At 58.2% G+C, this 24,017-nt stretch overlaps 9 protein-coding genes across 9 annotated transcripts; 4 read left to right on the top strand and 5 right to left on the bottom strand.

The window, feature by feature from the left end:
- The first annotated feature begins 251 nt into the window (after window positions 1-251).
- On the top strand, window positions 252-3,635 carry TRAVEDRAFT_150323 (dynamin-related GTPase MGM1). Its single transcript, XM_008041606.1, has 6 exons — window positions 252-702; window positions 837-1,335; window positions 1,394-2,943; window positions 2,997-3,196; window positions 3,251-3,379; window positions 3,440-3,635. Exons 1-6 carry the CDS (start codon window positions 366-368, stop codon window positions 3,530-3,532), a joined length of 2,808 nt encoding a protein of 935 aa, XP_008039797.1. The 5' UTR covers window positions 252-365; the 3' UTR covers window positions 3,533-3,635.
- A 1,103-nt stretch (window positions 3,636-4,738) lies between these two features.
- TRAVEDRAFT_126670 (alpha/beta-hydrolase) lies at window positions 4,739-5,701 on the bottom strand (the record flags this gene model as incomplete). The annotated part of the gene is made up of 3 exons (XM_008041605.1): window positions 4,739-5,274; window positions 5,331-5,341; window positions 5,394-5,701. 3 exons carry the CDS (start codon window positions 5,699-5,701, stop codon window positions 4,739-4,741), a joined length of 855 nt encoding a protein of 284 aa, XP_008039796.1.
- A 445-nt stretch (window positions 5,702-6,146) lies between these two features.
- TRAVEDRAFT_169682 (uncharacterized protein) lies at window positions 6,147-8,971 on the bottom strand. The gene is made up of 5 exons (XM_008041604.1): window positions 8,789-8,971; window positions 8,050-8,734; window positions 7,080-8,000; window positions 6,840-7,030; window positions 6,147-6,779 (listed from the first exon to the last, which is right to left on the bottom strand). The coding sequence occupies exons 1-5, from the start codon at window positions 8,951-8,953 to the stop codon at window positions 6,375-6,377; spliced, it is 2,367 nt and encodes a 788-aa protein (XP_008039795.1). The 5' UTR covers window positions 8,954-8,971; the 3' UTR covers window positions 6,147-6,374.
- Window positions 8,972-9,207: 236 nt separating this feature from the next.
- Window positions 9,208-10,059, top strand: TRAVEDRAFT_150319 (uncharacterized protein). Its single transcript, XM_008041603.1, has 5 exons — window positions 9,208-9,442; window positions 9,502-9,598; window positions 9,660-9,704; window positions 9,759-9,852; window positions 9,910-10,059. Exons 1-5 carry the CDS (start codon window positions 9,297-9,299, stop codon window positions 9,978-9,980), a joined length of 453 nt encoding a protein of 150 aa, XP_008039794.1. The 5' UTR covers window positions 9,208-9,296; the 3' UTR covers window positions 9,981-10,059.
- A 2,065-nt stretch (window positions 10,060-12,124) lies between these two features.
- Window positions 12,125-14,144, bottom strand: TRAVEDRAFT_29707 (uncharacterized protein). The gene is made up of 8 exons (XM_008040971.1): window positions 14,066-14,144; window positions 13,911-13,988; window positions 13,730-13,843; window positions 13,503-13,676; window positions 13,228-13,280; window positions 13,094-13,175; window positions 12,952-13,037; window positions 12,125-12,890 (listed from the first exon to the last, which is right to left on the bottom strand). The coding sequence occupies exons 2-8, from the start codon at window positions 13,951-13,953 to the stop codon at window positions 12,294-12,296; spliced, it is 1,149 nt and encodes a 382-aa protein (XP_008039162.1). The 5' UTR covers window positions 13,954-13,988; window positions 14,066-14,144; the 3' UTR covers window positions 12,125-12,293.
- Window positions 14,145-14,992: 848 nt separating this feature from the next.
- On the top strand, window positions 14,993-16,954 carry TRAVEDRAFT_169675 (uncharacterized protein). The gene is made up of 4 exons (XM_008041602.1): window positions 14,993-15,047; window positions 15,128-15,205; window positions 15,268-16,088; window positions 16,150-16,954. The coding sequence occupies exons 2-4, from the start codon at window positions 15,188-15,190 to the stop codon at window positions 16,769-16,771; spliced, it is 1,461 nt and encodes a 486-aa protein (XP_008039793.1). The 5' UTR covers window positions 14,993-15,047; window positions 15,128-15,187; the 3' UTR covers window positions 16,772-16,954.
- Window positions 16,955-17,040: 86 nt separating this feature from the next.
- TRAVEDRAFT_59298 (GMC oxidoreductase) lies at window positions 17,041-19,838 on the bottom strand. Its single transcript, XM_008041601.1, has 11 exons — window positions 19,554-19,838; window positions 19,419-19,497; window positions 19,195-19,362; window positions 19,044-19,139; window positions 18,899-18,987; window positions 18,725-18,847; window positions 18,396-18,615; window positions 18,060-18,327; window positions 17,788-17,996; window positions 17,311-17,710; window positions 17,041-17,258 (listed from the first exon to the last, which is right to left on the bottom strand). Exons 1-11 carry the CDS (start codon window positions 19,786-19,788, stop codon window positions 17,184-17,186), a joined length of 1,962 nt encoding a protein of 653 aa, XP_008039792.1. The 5' UTR covers window positions 19,789-19,838; the 3' UTR covers window positions 17,041-17,183.
- A 1,288-nt stretch (window positions 19,839-21,126) lies between these two features.
- On the top strand, window positions 21,127-21,772 carry TRAVEDRAFT_48735 (uncharacterized protein; the record flags this gene model as incomplete). Its single annotated transcript, XM_008041147.1, has 4 exons — window positions 21,127-21,195; window positions 21,252-21,284; window positions 21,335-21,425; window positions 21,477-21,772. The coding sequence occupies 4 exons, from the start codon at window positions 21,127-21,129 to the stop codon at window positions 21,770-21,772; spliced, it is 489 nt and encodes a 162-aa protein (XP_008039338.1).
- Window positions 21,773-22,464: 692 nt separating this feature from the next.
- On the bottom strand, window positions 22,465-23,327 carry TRAVEDRAFT_125965 (uncharacterized protein; the record flags this gene model as incomplete). The annotated part of the gene is made up of 2 exons (XM_008041600.1): window positions 22,465-23,091; window positions 23,151-23,327. The coding sequence occupies 2 exons, from the start codon at window positions 23,325-23,327 to the stop codon at window positions 22,465-22,467; spliced, it is 804 nt and encodes a 267-aa protein (XP_008039791.1).
- Between the last annotated feature and the right edge of the window lie 690 nt (window positions 23,328-24,017).

The raw sequence follows: 24,017 nt of genomic DNA, 5'->3' as shown, positions 1-24,017 counted from the left end.
CGACACGGAGGTCCGAAGGCAACCACTGGACGAAGAGGCTCAGAAGGAGGGAGAATGCCAAGGTGGAAAGAGCGCTGGACTCGAGCCGGAGAAACAGCAAGTCCTTTGGTCTCCGACAGGTTCGGAATCGGTCTCCGCTGCGCCCCTTTCGATCGCCGCGTCATCTCGTCATGCCGACTGAGCGTAACGGTGCGGCTCTCTAAGCCTTGCTCCGCGTTCCGTCTGCACCTTGCTCGTCTTCTCTTCTACTTTTCTGCTCTCTCGGACTTTTGGGCCTCAAGAGCTCTAGAGATACCCCTCTTACCAAGGCGAACTAGGCAGACACCACATTTTCTGAGAAGGAACCCATCCGGAGAGCGCGCAGGATGTACTCCTCCTTCCGCCGTCGCGTCTCATCCGCGTTCTCCTTCTCTCCACGCAAGGCGTCGACCTACGGCGCGGCGGCTGCATCTGCTGCTGCTGCGCGTAACTCCCCTCTCGCGGCACGCCCGATACACAGGCAATTTGCAACCTTCCTGACGAACACACACCTCCGGACGCGTTCACGATATGGAGTGTCTCCCGCGAACGTTCGGCATATGCACATCCGTGCTCTGTCGTATACGGCGATTCCGCGCTTCATCTTGCGTGCGTTCCGGGTTCCGATCGCGACGGCGACTGTGGGTGCTGGAGGGTTCACGTATGCGAACTACAAGTTTGAGGGTGAGTGCTGATTGCTTGTTCTCGGGAAGCACGCCTGTGTGGAAGAAAAGATATCCGACCATTCCTAGAAGCTCCCTTGTTGGGTGGGATCTAGGTTACATATACGGACTATGACACTGATTGCTGAATCCTAGAATTTAGGAAGAAATCCACCGACTTCATGTCCACGGTACAAGACACAGTAACAGACGCGTTCGGTACTGCGTCCGGTGTTGTCAAGGACGTGTCTTCCCGAATATCTGACGTCAAACTACCCACCTTCGAGACTCCCGACTTCCTGAAGGACCTATTCGCTTCTTCCGAGGGTGGAGGCCCCGGACACGATGGTGAAGACCCTGGTCCTTCGTCAAGGAAACGAAAGCCAACCGGAGACGATGCCGCGGCTCTTGCGGCTATGTTGGCGGCGACCACGCTCTCTGCGTCGGATTCCAAAGCGGGAGAGGACGACGGGACGGACGGACGGCAGAACGGCTTGATGCATTTGACCAGGAAACTCATTGAGATCCGGACCATGCTCATCAGCATCGACCAGAGCGACGCTCTGAAGCTTCCAAGCATCGTCGTCATTGGCAGTCAGAGCTCCGGCAAGAGCTCCGTCCTGGAGGCTATCGTCGGACACGAATTCCTTCCAAAGTGAGTGTTGCTTGCCGTACACGTTGTTAAGTGTAGACGACTTAACAGCTTTGGGCAGGGGAAACAACATGGTCACTCGCAGGCCCATTGAGCTCACGCTTATCCACACTCCTGCGGAAAACGGCAAAGAAACTCCGGAGTATGGCGAGTTCCCCGCGTTGGGACTCGGGAAAATCACCGATTTTACCGTAATCCAGCGCACACTCACCGACCTCAACCTGGCTGTTCCTGCATCTGAGGCTGTCTCCAACGAGCCCATCGACCTTCGCATATACAGTCCCCACGTGCCCGACTTGACCCTCATCGATTTGCCTGGGTACATCCAGATCGCTTCCATGGACCAGCCAGAGACCCTCAAGGAGAAGATCGCTGGCCTTTGTGAGCGGTATATCCGCGAGCCCAATATCATTCTGGCCGTCTGTGCTGCGGATGTCGATCTTGCGAACTCGCCCGCTCTGCGCGCGAGCAGGAAGGTCGACCCGCTCGGGCTGCGGACGATTGGGGTTATCACCAAGATGGACCTAGTCCCTCCCGAGCAGGGCGCAACGATCCTCGCTGGGAACCGCTACCCGCTGCACCTCGGTTACATTGGCGTCATTTGCAAGTCCCACGGCAAGACCGTCAACAAGGACAGACTGAGCACCGTCGCACGGCAGAACGAGCATGAATACTTCGGCGCCCACCGCGAGCTCTTCGGCAAGCAGTCCAAGGTCATGGCCGGCACGGACACGCTCCGGCGGCGGCTCATGGAGGTGCTCGAGTCGTCGATGGCGTCCTCGCTACACGGGATCACGAACGCGGTCCAGCTCGAGCTCGAGGAGGCGCAGTACCAGTTCAAGGTGCAGTACAACGACCGGCGCATCTCGGCCGAGTCGTACGTCGCGGAAACGATGGACACCCTCAAGGCGCGCTTCAAGGAGTACACGGCCGAGTTCCGCAAGCCCGCCGTGCGCGCGAAGCTCAAGGCGATGCTCGAGGAGCGCGTCATGGACGTGCTCGAGCAGCTGTACTGGACGGACAAGCGCGCCCCGGAGCTGACCGCGCTCGGCGCGGACGCGCGCGTGAAGCCCGAGGACGTCGAGCCGTACTGGCGGTACAAGCTCGACGCCGCGTCGTCGCTGCTCACGAAGAGCGGCGTCGGGCGCGACTCGACGCTGCTCGTCGCGGACGGGCTGCGCGCGCTGATCGACTCGATCGCGCAGGGCGACCCGTACAGCTTCCACCCGCGCGCGGCGGAGCGGCTCATCGAGTTCTCGCACGTGCTGCTGCGCGAGCGCATCGGGGTCACGTCGGACCAGGTCGAGAACTGCATCAAGCCGTACAAGTTCGAGGTCGAGGTCGAGCCGCGCGAGTGGGAGGCGGGCCGCGTCGAGGCTGTGGGCCTGTTCGAGCGCGAGATGAAGCTGTGCGAGGAGAAGCTGAAGGACATCAAGAGCAGGGTTGGCGGGAGCAGGCGGCTGAACAACCTCGTGGGCTACGTGAAGGAGCTCGAGATGAAGGAGCGGGAGAGGAAGCAGAGGCGGCTGACTGCCGCCAACGAGGAAGAGGCCGCAGCGGTGGATGCGAGCATCGAGGAGTACCGATATCCCCCAGGACAGATACTCGATGGTGAGTCCTGTGTATGAGGGATGTTAAGTTCCAATCCTGACGATACATCCCAGCCCGCCATGCGATGTTGTACAACGACCGCATAGGCATCCTCAAGCTCAGGCTCGTCGCGCTCAAGTCGAAGCGGTGCAAGGCCGGTCCCGAGAGCGACGTGCTCTGCCCGGAAGCTTTCCTCAACGTAGTCGCAGACAAGCTCGCATACACCTCCGCCATGTTCATCAATATCGAGCTTTTGGACCACTTCTTCTACCAGGTACCCTCGATCGTGATTTGAGCATGCACCTTGTCGCTAACACATCTGTTGCAGTTCCCCCGCGAGATCGACTCCCGACTGCTGTACGACTTGGACCGGAAGGAGATCGTCGAGTTTGCCCGAGAGAACCCTATTATACGGAAGCATCTCGACCTCCAGGAACGGAAAGACAAGCTCGAGGAGGTACGATACCCTAGCGTGGCTTCACTCGAGCATAGTGTGCTGACGCGTTGCTACTTACAGGTGATGAAGCAGCTGAACAGCTTGGCCACTCTGCGACCGGATGTGCAGCCCACCCCACGACGGCAGCGTGGGCTCTTCGGTAGCATGTTTTAGATGATGCGGGGTTCGTTCGTTATTGGATGTGGATTTCGATGCGTTATTGTGAGTATAGTGGCTTGTTGGTACTACTTGGTACACTGCCTTGGTTACGCTTAATACACCCTCTACTCTAATTCCTACACATCCCATGTACACTCACCTTGTTGAAGGTGCGTTGAAAGGACATCTTTGCAAACATTGGATAGCGCTGCGAGAGCGCGTTGTTTTTTGAGTGTGTTGACTTCAACTTGTTTCGTCACTCGCCCGGTAGGTTCTGCCAGCCTGGAAGGTGAGTGGTGTGAGGGGAAGATACAATTAAAAGCGACCTGGAGTTTCAAAAGCACTCGGAGGGGCCTTAATGACTATGATAAACCCCATGATGATGAAGGCAGCGAACGAGACGCCAATGAGCACCTTCACAAACAAATCGTCCTCCCGCGACATCGGTTTGCTCTGCCCGACGCGCATGGGATAGCTCCCACCGGTACCACAGAGCTCCTTCCACAACGCCGCCGCCGGCCTTCCCTCCTCGTACATCCTCCCGAGCCACCCAGGCAGCTCCCCTTTGATGTTGAGGGTGATGATAGAGATGCACAGCTTGTCGTCCGCCTCCCATCTTCTCCGCTCCTTCTCGTCCAACTCGAGAGTAGGAGGCACACCCTCGGTTTGGAGATGCGATTCGAGGCCCCTGAGATGGATGAAGGTCTCTACGGCGCTGCGGTAGGCGTGCCAGTGCTTTCTGCGCCCTTTATTGTCGAAACGCAGGACCAGGCGCTTCGGAAACAGAAGGTCGTCGAAGTCGCTTTTCTGCGTCATGCTAGCTCTAGGTGCGATTGGTGGTGAGCTTGTGTCCCACAACTACCGGTACCTGATATCTGTACCTACCCGGTGCTGCAGTGGTGAGTGCTGCTGTTAAAGTAGGTATATCAAGTGGTTTCATTAATATTTCTGGCTGGACAAGCCGGGTTGCGTGGGATTAACTGACGTGTAGTTCCTGGCAGGCTGTGCAACCCTCTGTGCTAGTTCGAAGTACAAATGACAAAACGGCTACAGAAGACTCTACATCATGGCGTTGGAAGATGTCATCACATCCCTTCCCAGTTATGAGCGAGCCCTGTACAAACTCCCGCAGGCGAAAAGCAAGCAAGACGACCGTCTTCCTAGCAAGGTGGCTGTGGCTGTGATCACAACCATGACGGTAGACGGAAACTCACTGCGTCTTCAGCTACTTAACTTCCCCTCCACCACCTTTTTCACCCAATCCCCTACGATGCGGTTCACCTCAGCCGGACTCTCGAAGTGCGGCGAGTGCCCAATCCCCGGCATCATCTTGATCTCCACACGGTCATACACCCTGCGCGCGATGCTGATCATCGTCTCGTACAGACAATGCAGGTCCTCCGTGCCCTGCACGACGAGCACCGGCAGCGGGCGCGCCGTACGCTCCCACACCGTATGGTCCTGCCTGCGCCGGATGCTCCAGAACCGCGCCGCGCGCGGCTGCATGAGGAACCCGCCCATGAACGACAGCTTCTCCGCGTAAGAGAGCGGCGCGGCGACGCACGAGTCGACGAAGCGCTCCGCGCCGTCGCTGAGGTCGTCCGACGCAAGCGAGGTGATGATCGGGACGAGCTCGGTCATGACCGGGTGCCGGCACACGGGGTGGTAGTGCAGCGCGACGATGGAGCCGCCGACGTAGATGATCCCGGAGAGGTAATCGACGCCGTATGCGGTTACAACGTCCACGACGATCGCCCCTATCCCGCAGGTCAGCCATCCGTTTGACTACTTCTATAGGATTCGCCACGCATACCTCCTAAGCTCCTACGAGGCTATGAGCGCGTCGCCAACGTCAAACAAGCCGTGTAGGACTCACCAGCCCATCAAGAACGGCTTCACAACCCCAAACGCCTCGCACACCACCGCAAAATCCCCCGCGATCTTCTGCGACGCGTAGTCCTGCTCCTCCAAAGGCTTCCCGCTGCGCCCGTGCCCGCGCATCTCGTACCGCACCAGGTGGAAGTCGCGCTGCAGCGCCGGGTCGCCGAACTGGCGGTCCCACCCGAGCGCGGTGCACGAGAGCCCGTGCACGAACACGATCGCGGGCTTCGACGTGTTCCCGTTCGACTCCGCCCAGATGCGCGTGCCATCGGGCGAGGTGAACATGCGCTCCTGGCTGGCCATCGTGTGCTCAGGCTGGAGTGGGGTAGGTTCCGCTTGGGATGGAGTTGTGAGTGGAGGCTGCGATGTGGGCGGGCCGTCTCCGGGCTGGGTATTTACACGGGCGCGGTGCCGCCACGGCCGCCAGAGGGACGCAGAGTGGAATCTGGCGGACATACTGAATGTCATGCTCAGGGAACACATCACCTTCCGTGGGTGCGCTATGCACCCTCAGCCTAGAGGGTAACGAGAAACAGGTAAGATTGCGAAGTGGCCGCCGTGGGACGACGTGAGACCGCATGACTCGGGTCTTATAGTGGAGGTATCATCGGGCGGTGCGCTCTTGTGTCTGTGGGTACTCGTGAGCATTGGTGCCAGTGGTCACGAACCAAAAAGAAGATGGAAATATGACATAGCTTACGGCAAGGGGTCCCGCACTTCCCGCACTCCAGTACGCCACTGGTTACTTATCACATAGTCTGCGGTTCTACGTACATGGGTGAGCATCCTCGTACAATCATTACGGGTCTCTGGTATGGATATGCTAGATAGCGCAATAATAGATAGATAACATCCTGCGACGAAACATGACAGAGGCTGGTGTGAGTAAAGTCCACGATGCTGACACGGCACGCGAGGGCCGTGTCCGTGTTCTACGGTCCGACAGTATACCTCTCCTACCTGACGACTGGCGCCTCTACTGCTGCTCGACCTTGACCTCCACGATGATGTTCGCGACCATAAGGCACAGGTATGCGCAGATGAGCGTGATTCCCCAGCTGCGCGGCAGGTGGTAGCCGTTCAGCGGGACGAATATGAGCGTCGCGAGGAGGAACAGGAGTAGACCGGAGCCTGTCATGACGAGGGTGGGGGAGAAGTGTAGCGGGTACGGCTCGCCCGTTTGACGGACGATGTACGAGCCCGAGATGCCGACGCCGAGGAGGATGTTAAGCATCGGGCCGCCGAAGCAGGCGGAGAAGCCCATGACTGGCGCGAACACCGCGACGGACATGTTCGCGACGAGGTCGGCCAGGGAGTTCCCGATAGCGAATACGGTGATGCCGATGATGGCGTCTGAGAGTCCGAAGATGAAGCCGAACGTCTAGCGTGTGCGCAAAACCCGTCATTTTATGTGGCGCGGAGTACCGACGCATGTACGCACCTGAAGGACCTTGACGACTTCGTCGGCAATAGCCATGATCCAGATGACGGCAACGGTGAAGCCCATTGCACAGCGCGCAAGCTGGGAAGCAGGGGACCTGCCGGACTTCGCGAATACAGAGACGAGGATCCCTGCTGTGAAACCCGTCGTTCCGATTGCCAAGAGCCAAAACCCCTCGTACTTTATGCCGTCTAGCAGCATCATTAGCTTGAGGTCCACAATAATGAGATAAAATCGTACCGAGCATAACCACCGCGCAGAACAGCGGCCCCAAGAAGCACTGGACGGCCAACAGCCACTTGTTGAATATCATCTCATGCATCCCTTCCTCGACCTCTTCCTCCGCAATCAACGTCCGCTCCATGCCTTCCTCCTCAAAGTCGACCAACCGGCCTTCGCTCGCATTCCTAGCCTTCCGCTTCTCTGTCGCCCCAGCATCCTCGTATGCGGTTACGACGACCGGCAGAGTGAGCGTCAGCATCATCGTCGCAGGCGCGGCGAATACAGCCGCGACCTTGCCCAAAAAGGACTTGCCCCCGAACTCATGCAGCGTAGGGAAGAGGATGTGCCCGACGTGCGCAAAGGTGGCCCACGCTCGCGATCTGCGAGAGGGCGTAATGAACGTCTGGGTTTCGGAGTCGGTCTCCGAAACAGGCGACGCGGGGGTGCGCGAGATTACGGGAAGGGGACTGTGTTCGCCCGATTCTTGCGGCTCTTCGCTGATCGTAGGGGCGAGAATTGTGAGTGGCGAACGCTCGTCCAGAGGTACGCCGAGCGCAGCGTCCCATGGGTCTTGCTCCAGGTCGCGACTTTGTCTATGTGGCGTTCGCGAAGGTGTGCGGGACCCTGATGTGGTACGGGCGTGGCGCAAGTGCGGTCCTCCATAGGGGGTGAGAGGACTCTCAAAGACGCTCAAGCGGGAGGAGGCGGAGTCCTTGTTTAAAGACGAGACAACGCGTCGGAACTCTAGAGCACCGACTAGTGAGAAGGATGGCATGTGACTAAGTCGCGGGGATGAAGAGGGTGAGGATGATCGGGTTCGGGGCCGTGGGGGAAGGTCGGTCTGGAGCCCCAAACGGGGAGGTTCCGGGTGAGAGATTGCGCGGGCGCGCGAATGGCTGGATGGTACATTGAGGGTGTCAGGGGAGAGCGAGGGTGATGCTGCGAGCACGTTAGTTGTATCGAATCATGAAGAATACAGTATACTTACGTTCGAAGATGGGTTCCTCGTCATGGTACGGCTCTTCCTCGGCATACTCGCTGCGCATAAGAGACTCGTACTTCCGCCAATTCTCCTGTCGCTTCCGCCACCAACTCGACGCAATCACAGAGGTTACGTAGACTCCGTATAGCACGATCATCGCCGCGGCCTCCCACGCTTCCAGTTTGTTGTCCCACAGCACGACCAAGAGGATAGAGACGGCCACGGTGAAGAAGCCGACATCTCGCAGGAATGGTCCGCGAATTACCTTGAACGGCTTGATGATGCACATGGAGCCGACCACGCACGACGTTATGAAAGCCGCAGCTCCGAGCAGCTCCCCAATCGCGAGGCCTCCGGAATTGGACCGCATGGCGGAGAACGTTGCAAACATGTCTGGGCTGCCGTTCCCAAACGCGAGGAACGTAACGCCAGCAACATTCTCGTCGAGACCTAGCAAGTGTGCGATAGTTCCGAGGTTGGGGCAGAAGAAGTCGGAGGCGCTGATACCGAGTGTAGAGAAGAGGAATCCGAGCCAGAGCGCATAGCCAACGAAGACTAGAGGTCGGATGGGCAGTTCAGAGCAGAAGTAGGACTCAAGGTAGCCGATGGAGAGGAATGTGCGCTCCATGGCACAGGCGTCCCGGACATGGGCACATTGATCCGCGAGGGGTACTGAGAGCGGATGGCATTCCTTGCTCTCTGCGTGAGCTTGTCCGTCCGAGTTTCATTGCGAATGAAGACTTACCTCACTGAACGAGCTGAGGGGTCCCTCTGTGTAGCTTCGCTTGGCGATGCTTGAAGCCAAGAACGGTGATCGCGTGCCGACTTGGCTGTACTTGCTCTGTGACCAGAGGACGCAGTTCACCGCGAGGAGGGCGACGAAGGCGAGCTTGGGTGTACCGGACCACATGTTGGTCGAGGTTGTGGTGGGCGTGTATCAACGCATATAGACAGATGGCGGCGAAGAGGAGGAGAGCATGCTCATGCTCATCCCAGGACCGCTCTCCCGCAGTGGTGGGGCCTATTATTTAACGATTATTTTACTGCGCAGTATTCCAGGTTTGGACAGCTTAGCTGAAGAATATCGGTCGTGTAATTGGCTATAATTGGCAGCTGGCGGAAACATGTGAAAGCGCGCTCGCCGCCGATCACTACGACCTCACTGCCCTGAGCACTGTGCTCGCCGCCCTGGGCCCTATCACGCTGCTGCTGACGACGCAGACCCCTCCTATATCCGCTGGTTGCTCCCTAGCATGTCTTCACTCGTCCGCTTCTCTCGCCACACGCTCAAGCAGCTCAAGTTCGTGCTCCCGGGAGGACTCACCACGTACTATTTTGACAGCCATAATGTCTTCCTTCGGATCCTGGCAGGGGATGGGGCAGTACAAGGCTGGGGCCGGTATGTCTGGCACTCACTTCTTGCGCAAAGACTAGTACCAACGGTCGGGCGTGTACTAGGTCTGCGGCACGGTTATCCATCCTCTCAGCCACCGTCACCATCTCTCTGTTTCTATACGTTTTAGTACTACCATTACTCCAAGGAGAACAGCCAAATGTGAGTGGACGCCTTTGCGTAGTCAGGTACACTCCACACGTCATTAACCCCGTCTGCGCAGTACCGGCACTGGCGACAGTCTGGGGTGCTAAGTACAGTCATTCCTGTGAGTCCGCAGCGCGTTACTGCCTCGCAAAAGGTCAATCTGACAGCTTGGTAGATCATGACCGCGTCCATAGTCGCCGGCTGGACCCTCCTCGCGTATACCTTCGGCCGTTGGTCAAGCTTGGGCTACTTGGAAGGGGTAATAGCCTGTAAGGTTCTACTCGCCGCAACTACAGAATAATGAGCTTATGACCGCACCTTCATAGCGTCTGGGCTGTATGCGCTGGTCTTTGGCCTGCTGGGTCTCATTCCGGCGCCCAAGGTACATCGGCAGTAACTAAACGTGAATTCCCTGTATCATCGGAGCCTGTGGAACCAGGGTTGCGTTTTTATGTATCCTTTGCAACCTAATATCTCTCACTCTACATCACACCCGCACGAGCTCCCAGCGTTTAGCTGGCATACTGGTGGCGTATTGCGATATGTGTCCATATTGACGCCCACAGGCTTTCTAGTGCATTACTCGTGCTTGCTTCTCCTGCGCAAACGCTGGAATTTCGTCCTCTATTCCCGTACGGGGCTGCTTTACCTCGGGGTATCGCGATGTGCCAAGGTGGTCCCGATCGCAATGCCGCACCCATACAGTACTAGGAGTGCCCGGCAGTGTGGAGTTCGCCAGCCCCAAGAGGCTGACATCTGGGTGGTTGGTTGATGCCGCGCGAACGAGCAGAGCTCCCTACTGCACTGTCCCTCTTCCCTTCACGCACCCTAGACTGCACTTCACTTCATCCACATCCACATCCACGTTAACGACCGCGCCGGTACCATATCCCAGATGCCTACCGCATTCCGCCGACCTCTCCCGGTGAGCACCCCCTGCGCATTCTACCAGTGCATATCACTAACACGCGCGCGCAGAACGAGAATGGTCTCTCGCGGAGCCGCTCGCTCGAAGAGCTCTCCCCGCCCCTCCTCAGCGAAATGTCCTGCTCATCACTCCTCTCCGGGGCGGTATCGTACACAACGTTCGATGGCGTGCGCTCCAACGAAGTCCTTGTCTACTACGACTCGGCGTGGTCGACGGACGAGGTGTGTTTTCCGCCCGTGCGCCAGCGCCGTGGCCCGCACTACCAGCCGAACGTCGCGTGCCGACCCCGCGCGGTGTCCATCGGGGTGGGTGTTACTGCTGCGACCGCCTCGCCGCGCGTGCGCCCGCTGGGAAAGGTCGTGGGCAAGGCGAAGGGGTTTGTGAAGATCGTCGCTCGGAGGTCCATTCGCAAGGTACGCTAAGGCAGTGTGGACAGAGCGATGAGCATACTTATTGACCTTAACGATAGCTTCGCAAGAAGCACGGAAATGGCGCAGGTCTAGGGGAGTCGCTGTCTGCACAGTCTCTTACCAGTTCGGCGACCGAGGAACGGAGCGAGGTGAGTCGGATGTAAGTGTACATTCGATAGCACGTACTGACAGGCCCTACTCAGGCAACTACCGCCGCGTCTGGCATCTCGATCATCGTCACGTCGGAGTCCGACACGGACACCAAGAAGAACACTGCTGCTCCCATCACAAAGGTGTGTCTGCCGTACTCCTCGCACTACATATGTTCACTCACCATGTTGGTGTACAATAGCCTAGCGAGAGCAAGTTCAGCATGACCTCCGCTGAATGCCGTGCACTCCCAATCTACGTGTCGCCGGGCAGACCCCACAACTCCACCACACCTACTATCGACAGCGGACCCTCTACCCCACACATAGACGAGCAAGACGCCTACCAGTTAATCACCGTGTTCCAATACGGCAACCCGCCTGAAGAGGAGGACCCCACGCCCAGCGACGCCCTCGTTCAGGTCGACGACGAGCTCGAGGACTGCGCCTCCGCCCCAGAGCTGCCTACAAACGCCTACTTGCCCACCCTGAACATAGACGGCGCGCTCCTCGAGAACGTCCTCCACATCGTGCTCTTCCTCCCCTGGTGCGCAGCCGTCGGTGGCGCAATCCTCCTCGCACCAAACTCAGCGGGTGCGCTCGCCTTTGGGGGCGGCTTCCTCCGCGGACCGCCCCCGCGTGGGATGCGCCGCGTCGCCTACTGGGCCGCCAACGCGTACGAGCACGTCTTCGTGTTCCTCGCCTGTGCCGCCGCGCTCCTCTACTACGACGCGGACCCGCGGCGCAGGATGGCGACGCTCGCGGTGCTGGGGGCGCGTGTGGCGTGGGCGTGGTTCGGGTTCCAGCCGAAACCGCGCCTGCACATGCGAGTTGGGCAGGACGACCTGGAGAGCCTCTGGCTGGTGTGGAAGGGTAAGGCCGTCGTAGACGCGTTGACAGAGACCGTCGCGGGAGTGCCTGACTACCCTAGGGAGGTTGCCTACCACGACACGGCGCCGCCCTCGTCGCCGTCGTGCGGGATCGTCTGCGAATGCCACGGCCTATGCGAAGTAAGCTGCCCGTACTTCCAGAAGATGCTGCGCGACTTCGCCCCCTGAGTCTGAGTTTCGCCTTGGCCGCTATCGCATGCACGCCTATCGTCGACACGCGCGATTACACCTACAGCTACTAGTAAACAGTTATGATACGTTGTGGCACCTCTAAATATTGCGCCTCCATTACCGTTTAAATACAGACCACGATTCCCCGCAAGTGCTCAGTGCTCAGTAAGCCCTCGCCTCCTCCATGCCCCTCCGGAGCCCCTGCATCGCCGCGAGGGCCTTGAGCCTGCGCTCCTCGATCTCCCCGCCGAGCGCCTGCTCCCACCAACGTGCGTCCTCGGGCTCCTCACGCCAGCCATGCGTGTAGTAATTCCTGAGCGTCTTGAGCGCAGCCTTACCGGGCATGACTAGCCCGGGGTGCGCGTCCCCGCGCAGCGCCCGGACGCGGTCCCAGTGCGGCGGCAGATTTGTGCGCGAGTATGGCTTGCCTTCGGGTGATAGAGCGCAGAAACCGTCCATGGCGTACACGAGTGCGGGAGGGACGGTAATGCGTCCGATCTTGCACACGACCTCGGAAATCGCGAGACAGTTCAGGACGGCGCCATCCGGCTCGGGCCGCTCAATGAGCTGCGCGGCGAGCGTCTTCGCGTTCGGCGCGGACGCGTCGGAGGGGAGCGGGGTGGACGTGCCAGTGTTCAGGCCATTCGCGGTATGCAGAGTGGGGTTGCTGGCGGGCGCAGGTGGGGGGGAGGCGGATTTGATCGCGGCCTTCTTGCCCTTCGGCTTGGCCTTGGTCACGAAGCGGGTCACAATGAACAGCTGTGCAGAGGGTGGCGCATATAGTCAGCCGGGATAAGCATGGGGGGAGGCCCGGACGCACCCATTTGCTGTCAAAGCTCAGCAAGCCCACGCGCATTTCGTAGTGTGCAAACATCGGGATTTCGCGTAGGAAGGTGAAGTGGGTCGCTGGGGTAGAAACGTGATGAGATAGTGCACGGTTCGTGATCGCAGACGTTGGTTACCTCCGAGACCCATCCAGCCGCCTGCACGGAAGAAGGTAGGGCCACACTTCAGCGCATACCGAAAACGCGCGCCATCCAGGTGCTAGAGGCAAATATGAGCATATGCGAGAGGTGAAATACTAAGCTATTCGCACCTTAGGGTAGGAGGAGTTGCTCAGGTGAAGGTTGAAGTCACAGTCGTCCGGACCTATATAGACGGTCAGAAACTCGGAACATGATCTGCGCGGGGGTACCGCTGGGACTCGAGCAAGCTCATAGCAGACACGAAGGGGAGTATATGCTGGATAGTGGAAGTGGAAGGATCATGTACGCCCGATTTCCGCTGCTTGTTACTCCGAAGCATGGTCTGAGGGTTCTTCGACTTCCATCTTTCCCATTGTTCCCCCGCAAACAGAGAGGGTGCACTCACCGGCCCACATCTTGTACGTAAACTGCTTCTCGAACGGGTTCGCCCCGATAGGCGAGAACTCTTCCAGCCACTCCAAGTTCTTCACCTTGCGCGTCGCGGGCGATCGCAGTAGGTTTGAGCATTTGTGCAAGAGGAACCGGCCCCGGAGTGCGAAGACGGGGGACCACACGCGCCCTGGTCCGAGATAAGTGGCGGCACGCGACAGAACACCATGCAAATGCACTCACAATGCCAGGTGAAAGGCCACGATCGGATTTGCACCAGGAACAAGAGTATCACCAGGTACTTTGCGACGCTAGGGACGATTTGAATGGTGCGGGTGGTCAGAAGACCTGCGAGGTCTTCATTGTGGCGCACAGGCGGTTCAGATTAGCCTTGACGCTGCTTGCACAACCCGAGGGTGCGCACCTTTGACTGACAAGCCGGAGAACGACTGCAGGATGGCCTGCATGCTGGCGGTGCGGTGGACGAGTTTGCGGGAGCTCACTGCGGCGCAAGGGAGTTGCAAGACGACGTCAGACTCTCAGGCGCGCGGGGTTAAGCTTTATGAATGTCGTGCTCACTGTCTGCGGCCACCAATCACACGGCGAGCAAGGTATTGCGAGGGGCAGCGGGTAAATGGGTGAACGTTGCGAACGTCGGTCAGGGCAAGAGACCGAGGGCATCGAGCTCGCCGCTCTATCTTCCCCAACGGATTGGACGCCGTCGACCATCATCATCTCGCTCAGCAGCCGGCGAAGCGCCCTCGGTCCCCGTCCCGCCGCGGTGCCGCCCCTTCCCCAATCCGGCTCGGCTACCCTTCGCTGCCGGTCCGAGAAAAGCGGACGACGATCTTCCGCTCTTGCCACTTCCGCTACCAAACTGCTCCCAGTACTTGTGTCCAATCATAGTAGCCGGACACTGGTGAATGTTCACCTATGTTCACTGCTCATGGTGCAAGTATATCGAGCTTTAGCTCAAACAACTGGAGACATCGCGGTATTTCACATCGCGCTATCCAAACTAGCAAGTCTTTTACTGGTATGGGATTTGTCACCTGCTAATGTCATACCATGACCTGCCTGGGTTCCGGGGTGTGTAAGGAGCCTCGAGCGACTCTAGATCTAGTCACTTCACAAATCGAAATCTTTGCCATGGCTTTTATCCAAGAAGTTGTGACAGAGCTGCATTCTATACCACCGCACACGGTACTTCAGTGAGTCCATGGTCAAGAAATATATTATTCATCTATTCTTAATAGAAAGTGAATGCACATGAACAAGGAAGGTGCACGACTTTCGTGCCACCAGTTGCTCAACGGGCGGAGCTTTATCATCTTTACAGGCACTCACCGGACAATCATAGGCGCTTATTGTATGTAGCCACATGTGGCTGTGCATTAGCGCCCACGGTGCACCTTAGCCACGACGTCACGCACATGGTTTGAGTCTCTGAGTCCCCACTCTCTTGCTCTCTTTCTCTCTACCACCACCCCCACCATCCCCTGAGTTCATCATACCCACGTGGAAACCTCGCGCACACAACGCTCATAACACACGGTTTAGGGTAAGCCTCATTCACCAGCCCACCTCCCCTTCAAAACATATTCCCGAGTAGCACGAGTTGGCGGACTGATTCGCACCTAGAAACCGCATCTCGTCGAAGCAGAACCCTCGGAAAAAATCAGCAACCGCAACTAACAATCAATGTCGGGAGATCAAGTGGTGAGACATCTTTCTCTGGTGATGTGTCCATGTGTACATTGGTTAACATATCTTCGACGAAGGTTGGAGGCCAGAACTCCTCTGACCAAGTGGATGACACCGAATGGGAAGACGTCCCCGACACCAATCTCGCGCGATACGACCCAGCTACAGCGTTGTCTCCACGATCCGGCTCTGTGACATCTAGCGCACCGGGCACTCCCCGCTCAGGTGCGAGGCGCCGCAGAGGAAACAAAGCAGGAACCCCGATCGCCCAACCGCAGTTTATAGCAACGCAGCCCCGCCGTGCCAACATTCGACCTCAGCAGCTACAGCGACAACGTAACCCCCCTCGTGCCGCGATCGCGATCGACCGCGAAGACGTGCAAGACGCGCTCATCCACGGTACCGCAGAGACTGTGCGCTACTTCGGGAGCGTGCTCACTCACGCACTGCGGCTCCTGCGGTGGCCGTTCGGGATCCTTCTCGCCTTGTGGCTACTGGGGCTCATCGTTACTAGCGTCTTCCACACTCTTCGGCCCATTGTCGCGCCCTTCTGCATTCTCCCGGGCATTTCGGGGTCTGCGCTCTGCCGTGTTCCCCAGGTCCAGCTCACTGATGACGGGGAGCCCGTCCCACTGCGAGCGGACTACCCGGAGCTGGTCAAGATCCAGAGCAGCAGCTTCGAGGAGCTCCTTGATGGCGCCGTCGGCGGCTCCGGCCTCAGCCTCGAGATCAAGAAGGCGGAGATGGCGTCGAAGGACCTCATCACGCTCGTCAAGTTCAGCCAGCTGAAGAGCAAGGACCTCCTCGCGGAGTCGCTCATCGAGTTCGTCGAGGACGCGAAGATGACCGGACGCGGCCTCCAGAAGCTCACGTCCAAGGTCAACGGCGCAGTCGACAAGTAAGCCCCCCCGATCTCCCTCGTTCCATAAACCACTCTTTCTGACGCACATACCCTGCAGGATCATGGCGATCAATGACTACGCGCTGCGCACCATCGAAGGCACACAAGATGAGCCCAAGTCCGTGCTCCAAGTAATCTGGCCATTCACCCCTCCCCCCACCCCACCCTCGCAAGACCTCGTCGTCTCCGCCTTCCGCGACTCCATGGACGTGCACGCGACCGAGATGCGCCGCCTCGTGCTCGAGCTCGCCGTCTCCGAGGCGAACCTCGAGCGGCTCGACACGCACCTCATCGTGCTCCACGAGCTGTGCACGCGCGAGAACGTCGGGCTCTCCGCCGTGCGCGAGGACGTGCTCGCGGAGCTGTGGACGCTCCTCGGCGGGAACCGGCGCCGCCTGCGCGGGATCGACGGGAACCTGGAGCTGCTGCGCGACCTGGGCGAGTATCGCAAGCGCGCGGCGGCGCATGTGGCGGCGGCGAAGCAGACGATCATGGCGATGGGCGAGGATATGGAGGATCTGCGCGAGCGCGTCGCGGCGCCGGATATCGTTGGGGATAGGATTCCCGTGGAGGTGCACATGCGGAGCATCCAGAGCGGGCTTGAGCGGCTGAAGGAGGATAGGATCAAGGCGCGGGAGCGGGAGGAGCAGTTGATGAACAAGCTTCTGGGCACCACCTGAAGCAGACTCTGTGTTGTTCAAATGTCCGGCCTCTGGGAGGATGGATGTGTGTAGTCTTCTGATTCTGTCTACGTCTGAATTTCGTTCCTGCTGGTAGTGCTAGATTCACTGCTTCATGACCTGCGTGACTGCTGCGCTGTATGCATATGTACTATACCAATTTTGACACATCCTTGACGATACCCCAGTACGTGTGTAACCCGACGCGTCGATCATATCCCGAACGATGACCAGCAATACTTAGCAGCCAAGCTTTGTATGTACCGTCTGAATTTGTCAAGGTTGAAAATTCTTGTCAGTATAATATACATTACAGCGGTCTGGAATCAATCCAGGGTCCGCGCACGCAGAAAATAACGCATGTTCGTAGCACCCCGTTAACTACAGGTGACGCTCCGCCCTGTTCCCCAGCTCACGCCTTAGGCTTGGCCAAATCGGCCTTAATCAAATCCGCGCCCTTCTCCGCAACCGCGATGACCGGCCCAGCCTGCAACGTCATCAGCTTCCTCCGCGCACAAACCTCAAATTCTACCGCTTACCGTATGTCCACTAACAATCGTCGGAAACACGCTCGCGTCCACAACACGCAGCCCCTCAACGCCATACACGCGCAGCGCCGGGTCGACAACGCCGCCTTCCGCGCGCTGCGCCATGCGCGCGGTGCATGCGGGGTGGTACAGCGTCTCCGCCGTACGGCGCACGCGCTCCGCGAGCGCGGAGTCGTCGCGGGTGTGCAGCGCGTGGTCGAGTGCGGGATCGTCTGCAGCGACGGGGTCGAGCATGTCCGAGAGAGGGGCGGTGTGCGCGATGCGGGAGAGGAGGCGCAGGGCGCGTACGAGCACGGAGACGTCGTGTTGGGTAGAGAGGTACTTGGGGTCGATGATGGGGGCGTCGTAGGGGTTGTTTGACTTTAGCCTGATGGTGCCCGTACTGGATGGCCTAGAGATGAAATACACAGAAAAGGTGAGCAGTGTCTCCGCAGGTGTTGCCTCCCGCCCACGTCAAGCGAGACGCACCTGAGGAGCACTGCGTGCAGCCCAAAGTAGTGACCTGGCGGGAGTGCGCCACCCGTGTGCTTCGTGTACGTGAGCGGCGTGAAGAAGAGCTCAAGGTCAGGCGCGCCGGGCCCGGACGTCGTGTCCTCGGGATCCGTCTCCGGCGGGAACTCCTCTAGAGGGAAGAGGCTGCGGTCCGTCGAGCGCACGAACGCGATCGCCTCGCATATCTGCAACGCAATTCCCCGTCAATTCGCAGCTTCAGCTAGGGCCGAATGCTCAGTGGGGCCTACGTTGGAGGTGAGAGGCCCGCTGCCCTTAAGGCGGTACTGCAGGAGCGCAGGTATGAGCTTCAGCTGGGACGCGAGCGACTTTCCCGCCACGAACGCGATGCTCGACTCGGACTTGTCGCGGAAGTGCAGATCAACGACGGGGTGGTCCATAAGATGCGAACCAACACCCGGGAGGTCCACAACGACGAGAATATTGTGTTCGCGCAGGTGCTCCGCCGGGCCTACTCCGGAGAGCATAAGGATGTGGGGTGTGTGCACTGCCCCAGCACTATGCAGCCGCGTAGGGTTAAATGTCAGTTCTGTGTTTATGGGCGTATATGGGAACCTGGGACATACGAGAGCACGACCTCCTTCCTGGCTTTGACCCGGAACGTCTCTCCACCAGGCTGTGTGAACTCGGCGCCGACAGCCCGAGGGGTGGCACCTGAGGTGTCGAAGAGGACGCGAGTGACGTGCGCATGGGTGACGACCTTCAGGTTGGGCCTGCGGACGACTTCTGGAGTCAGGTATGCGAACTCTGTTGTCACTCGTCTGCCGCTTGAGTTGATGAACGTCACTGTGAGCCCGGTCAGATTCAGACCGAGTCAATAAACGGTACCGTCAACTACATACTCGCCTAAAAACAGATTAGCTAAACGCGGGCGAGGTATGGAGCCGCCGTGAACGTACTTTTGTAACACCCATGGTCCCCCTAGCTGTGTTGACGTCCGGGACTGCTGGGATACCCGCGTTCGCACAGGCCTCGATAAATTTAGGCGTGCCTTCGGCCTGGTGCCCGAAGAAGCCAACTGAATGCTATCGTCAGACCCAACTCGAGCGCGCACCTGTAACGCCCTTACCTTCCACAGGTCCGGATTCACCGCGCAGGGATGCATCCACCTTTGGATGTCTGGCGCTTGGGAGGTACTTCTCGAATTTGAGCATGTATCTGTGGCACCCATAAGCGTGCTTGATTCACATACATAGACGATGCTGGGGGCTCACTTTCGGAACTCGTTGTATGACCAGCCATTGGCCCCCTCCTGGCCCTTCTGAGCCAGGGCCCATTCGTTGTAATCCTCAGGTGCGGCCATGTGGAACCTTGAGAGGCAAATAAGCTCGCACATTTTGGGAGAAGCAGATGTGCGGGACTGACACCATAGCGTTGAGGCAGCTGCAGCCTCCTAGTAGTTTGCCCCTCGGCCAATACTTGGCCACTCCACCCGAGTGTTCCTGAGGTGTAGTCCACAGTTCCCAGTCAAGGGTGGTATGGAACATTCGGCTATAAGACACAGGGACAGTCGCAAACAGTTCATCAAGAGAGCTGCGAAAATGCATATCAGTATCGCTAGTCCTGTTCCGTATTATTTTTGTGCTGACCTCTTGCCTGCTTCGAGCAGCATAACTCGAATAGACGAGTCCTCGGTCAACCGCGCCGCCAGTGCGCATCCCGCGGTACCTATATCACGCGGATTAACGCGCGTTTTTTGTACTGGCACGCAAATGAAGGCTCACCCCCGCCGATAATCACGACGTCATACTCGTCAAAGTCGTACTCATCCTCCGCGCTCGCGGTAACGCGTCTCGCGGCCGTAGCAGGGTCGCCAACAAGCGCCGAGTGCGCCCCGGGCCCCTGTTTGCTGTACCAATACCGAAGAGCGATGGTGAGCGCACCGAGGGCCGCCGTCGACGCGGCCACGACGGACTTCGCTGCATGCGGGCTGATGTGCGGGTGAGCGGGCAGGGGCATCGTCAGCGTGGTTGCGGACAAGCTGCGAAATGTTCCTGTGGCTCTCTGGGGCGTCGACGGAGTCTGTGTCTGACAGCGCAGTGCAAGCTAAATAACGGAATGGAGACCTCCAGCTTCTCGGCCGGCTGGGGGGCGACATCCGAATAGAAAGTCCCAGGCTGGTGCCGCAGGTAAGCGGCGCATCATGCGGACATGCGCCCCCGATAGTACTCACGGGGTCACGTAGTCTCAGGCCGGCAGGGGTATAATGTCATTGCGATATGATGTGCATTGTCCGACCCTTCCTTCTGCGACGGTGAGAAGCTGTGCTTGGCGTGTTGCCATACTTCGAGAGACTGATGCTTGTGGTACCGGACATATATGGGGAAGAGGAAGGAGAGAGGGCCACACAGCGCCGCTGATTTGCACTGAGAATTGCCGCGCAACTTAGAGTGCCGGATATAGACGCGATCGGACTTCCAAGCATTGCACAACTGCATCCGGTCCGCGCAGTGCTCAGCTGTTCTCGCCACTCAGTGACTCAGGTCAATGTGATTTCGGTCGCCGGTAGCTCGTATATTCGAGGTACCGGCGCCGTAAATGCCATACGCAATATATTAGAAAGTGACGTTGGACTCAAGGTATTGACATACGTACTTACAATCCTGCATTGTCTGCACTGATACTCGACGCATAACGAACACAATGTCCATGAGCGATTCGCTGAAAGTCCCGGCAGCGGAGTTCTGTCCCGCAGAACACGTTCCGGCTTATGTTCTGCGTTGTGCAGGGTAACTAGGTCGAGTGGTGAAGGTAACCAGCGGTGTATCAATATCGTGCGGTGTGTGGCATGTTGCCCGCTCCGACTTGAACGTGAATACTTGAGTGGTAGCCTCGAGCCTCAAGCCTCGACCTGGTAGTAGTACGCTCGCCGCAGTATGTAGTCGCTACCACTATGGCCAACCTTGAGCACGTCATACATGTTACTCTCAGCGTGGTAGATGTGCCACCCAATAACCTGGCTGTGGACGACATTACGCTGAATACTAGGGGTTAAGGGAGCACTTCAGATGCACTTCGGCGACGCACGAATGCACTTACCCCAGAGTTTCTCGACTCCTGTGGTTTGGCGTATGATATCTTTGTCACACTCTGTCATCCGGAACACGCTCCACGGCAGCCCCAGGGAGAATGTCCTAGGGGCTGCGGGATGTGTCCTGGGGGACGAATTCCTGAACATGTTCTGCGTTCTGGGTGACTGAGTGTGGCAAAGATGGCCACAGTGGCAGCGACCACGTACCAGGGTCAATGCGCTTGGCACGAGCCCGCCACCCAACTACTCACGTTGGAGCGGGCAAAATGCTACACACGGCACGATATGGATCCACGACGGTGTTCGACAACCCGGCTCGAGACCGCGTTCGCTTGGTGAGGATTCTCCGTAGTCGGTCGGTATCCCAGTGGCCTCACCTCACCTCATGCAGCCTCGTCTCATACCTGCCGATGGTGTCCTCGTGGTATGTGGCATGCTCATAGTGCTCTAACACCGCTCTAACACCCCGAGTAGCCGTATGCCGAGCGCGAAGCATTGGGCCAGTACTGGATGAAGGACCTCGAGTCGGGCAGGTTCCGCACCGAGACCTACGTTGCACACCTCAGTATGTCCTCCACGAGTAAGACGAAAACGCACTTTCTGACGTACCTAACAGACCTCCCTGGGGGAGACAACGTCGTGCTGCTGACGACGACGAAGGTGCTCTCGTTCTGGTCGAACAAGCTCCGGCTCGAGTGGGAGCTGCCGTTCACGCAGGTGCAGGGTGTCACCATCGAGGACACGACACCACTGCTCACCTCTGTCACTCGACCATGCCACCAGAACGCGGAACATGAGCCGGAACGTGTTCTGCGGTACAGATCCCTCCGCCGCTGGGGCCTTCTGGCCCCAGGACGTTCTCGCGAATCGTCGCTGACAAACGTTGTGAAAGGTGGTGCTCACGGCAGCTAAGGAACTTCCGTAATAAGCCTCGACTTACGAAAACTTCTCAACTCACTATTACGAAAGGATGTGTATAGGCTATAGACGGCAGCCAAGGCGAGTGTGGCGATAGTTCACGTAGCGAAGCGCAAACGGGTCGGTCTGAGAGACGGTGGACGAGTAGTCGGCTGTAGAGCGGAAGACGGTGGGAGTCGTTGTCGTAAGAACAATCCCTATTGCCTGAGAGTGTGCATATGCTATTCTTAGGAGGTCACATAGTAGTGAGCAAACCGACATGACGAGGGCGGCCCAGATGCGCCGGGCCCATGAGGTAGACATTGACGGCCGAAGATGATAGTACACGGGCTCTTCCTCCACATCTAGAATAGGCTCCATGGAGATACTGTGCTGAAGGTCAGAAAAGTAGCATCGTTCGCTGGCAGGAGACTTGCCTCGCACTCCGAGTCTTGACCCTGAGTCAGACGGCCTGTCGTGCTATGCCTGGACAGAGGTAGTATACTAACCCAAGGAGCAGCGGTTGACCTCGAAGCCTGCGGGAAGCATCGTGTTTCCTAACAAGTAGTAGTGCTAGTGGTTTCGAAACTGTTAAAACGACATGTTCGAGCAGTGGATAGGGGTAAGAAAACGCACTGTAACAACCCTAGCAAGGGAGGAGAGCGCGACGTCGATGATGCGTGAGATGCCGCAGCGCCGAGCCGAGGCTATAGCCTGGCTGGAGGCGCAGCCCAGGGAACGTCTTCGATGTCCCTTCTACCTGAGACAATATCCTCCAGAGTCTCCGCAATCCAGTTGTCCTCGTCGCGCAGCTCGGAGGTCTGTCGCCAGGCCCGCACGACGGCTATTGCGTCCCCGACACGCCGGTCGACCTGGAGGTTTTCGCACAACTCCTCGTCATCACAATCGACGAACCCGTCCTCGAGCCCATATAGGTTATATCCGATGAGCTCGGAAAGGTCTGACTCGAGCGTCTTGCGCGTGGGACTGTAGCGTGGATACGAACGCATCATGCGCAGGAGCGAGGCGTACACCGCTGGGGGCGAAGGGACGAGAATGTTTTCGCAATTTGGGTGCGCAAGGGGGGTGAGGCGGGGTTTTAACTCGAGCTCGGTATGGGCGTATGCCGCTAGGCTGGCGGGATAGAGCATGAGGTGCTGTGCTTGTGCCACCGAGGTATATTGTGAAACCCGGTGCATCATCGCCTTTGCGTAGAAGTCGCCGCCAGTCTTCAATAGTAGCGGTGGGGGGATAGAGAGCGGTAGACCTTCGCCCTCCTCGAGGATCGTCGAGGCGCACTCCAGCTGCTCATCCGGGACGAGATATTGAAAGTTCTGCAGGCGGCGGCGAGCATTAGCAGTAAGATCGTGGATGATATGTGAATGACACGTACTTTGAGAATCACAGGAACGCCCATGCGCCTGTATAGGAGCGACTTCCATTCGATGAGTTGGACCCCGGCCTTTTCCAAAGCGTACAGTGCCTTATCGACGAGTTGCTCTGGTGAAGAGGCATGTATTGCAGACGCCGAAGGAGAGGAGGGGTGTGCGTCCTGGAAATAATCCTGCATGTCCTTTGGTGTGTGTAGCATGATCGCGGATGAGGCTGGAGAGTCAAGCGTGGTTGTTAAGGTCTGCGACATGGTACAGCGAGGGTTGGTGGTGGTGGTACTGGTCTGAGTTGTCTTTGGCAGCAGAACGGAGCTTGTCCAAACAAAGCAGTGCAAGCGCCCAGGCCCCACCGACTGTAGGATGCCATCGCACGGACCCCAGGGACACGGCTTCGGAGGACCCCGTGTACCTCAATACTTGAAGCAGCGCAGTACGTACGGCAAGGGCCGAACCTCTCTTGCTCATCGACCTCAACGCTACCCTCCACACACTGCACAACCATGAGTCTTCATACGACTCACAAGTCACATACAACGCTTGCGCTGTACCGACGCGCCCAATACTTGCCCATGAGACCCAGAACCTTCACGGTGAGTGCCCTCTACCCTGTCGTCCCCCCACTCTGACGTCGTCGCGTCGCGCCGTTTCTCGATACTTACTCTGAACTGGTAGGACTATATCACTGCTGCACAAGCCCTTTCTGCTCATTTTGACGGTATGGGTGTCCGGCATGCCTATATAGGCGGGCTCGCTTTGGCATGTATAGGCAGCGACCGTCCGGTCAAGATGAGTAATTGGTCGTGTGCGGTGCGCCATGTAAGCAGTCGAGAGCTGACTTCACCGCGTTTCTACGGTATAGATGTGCTCAT

Source organism: Trametes versicolor (assembly GCF_000271585.1).
Source record: "Trametes versicolor FP-101664 SS1 unplaced genomic scaffold TRAVEscaffold_7, whole genome shotgun sequence".
NCBI lineage: Eukaryota > Fungi > Basidiomycota > Agaricomycetes > Polyporales > Polyporaceae > Trametes > Trametes versicolor.
This window is presented reverse-complemented; position numbering and strand designations above follow the sequence as displayed.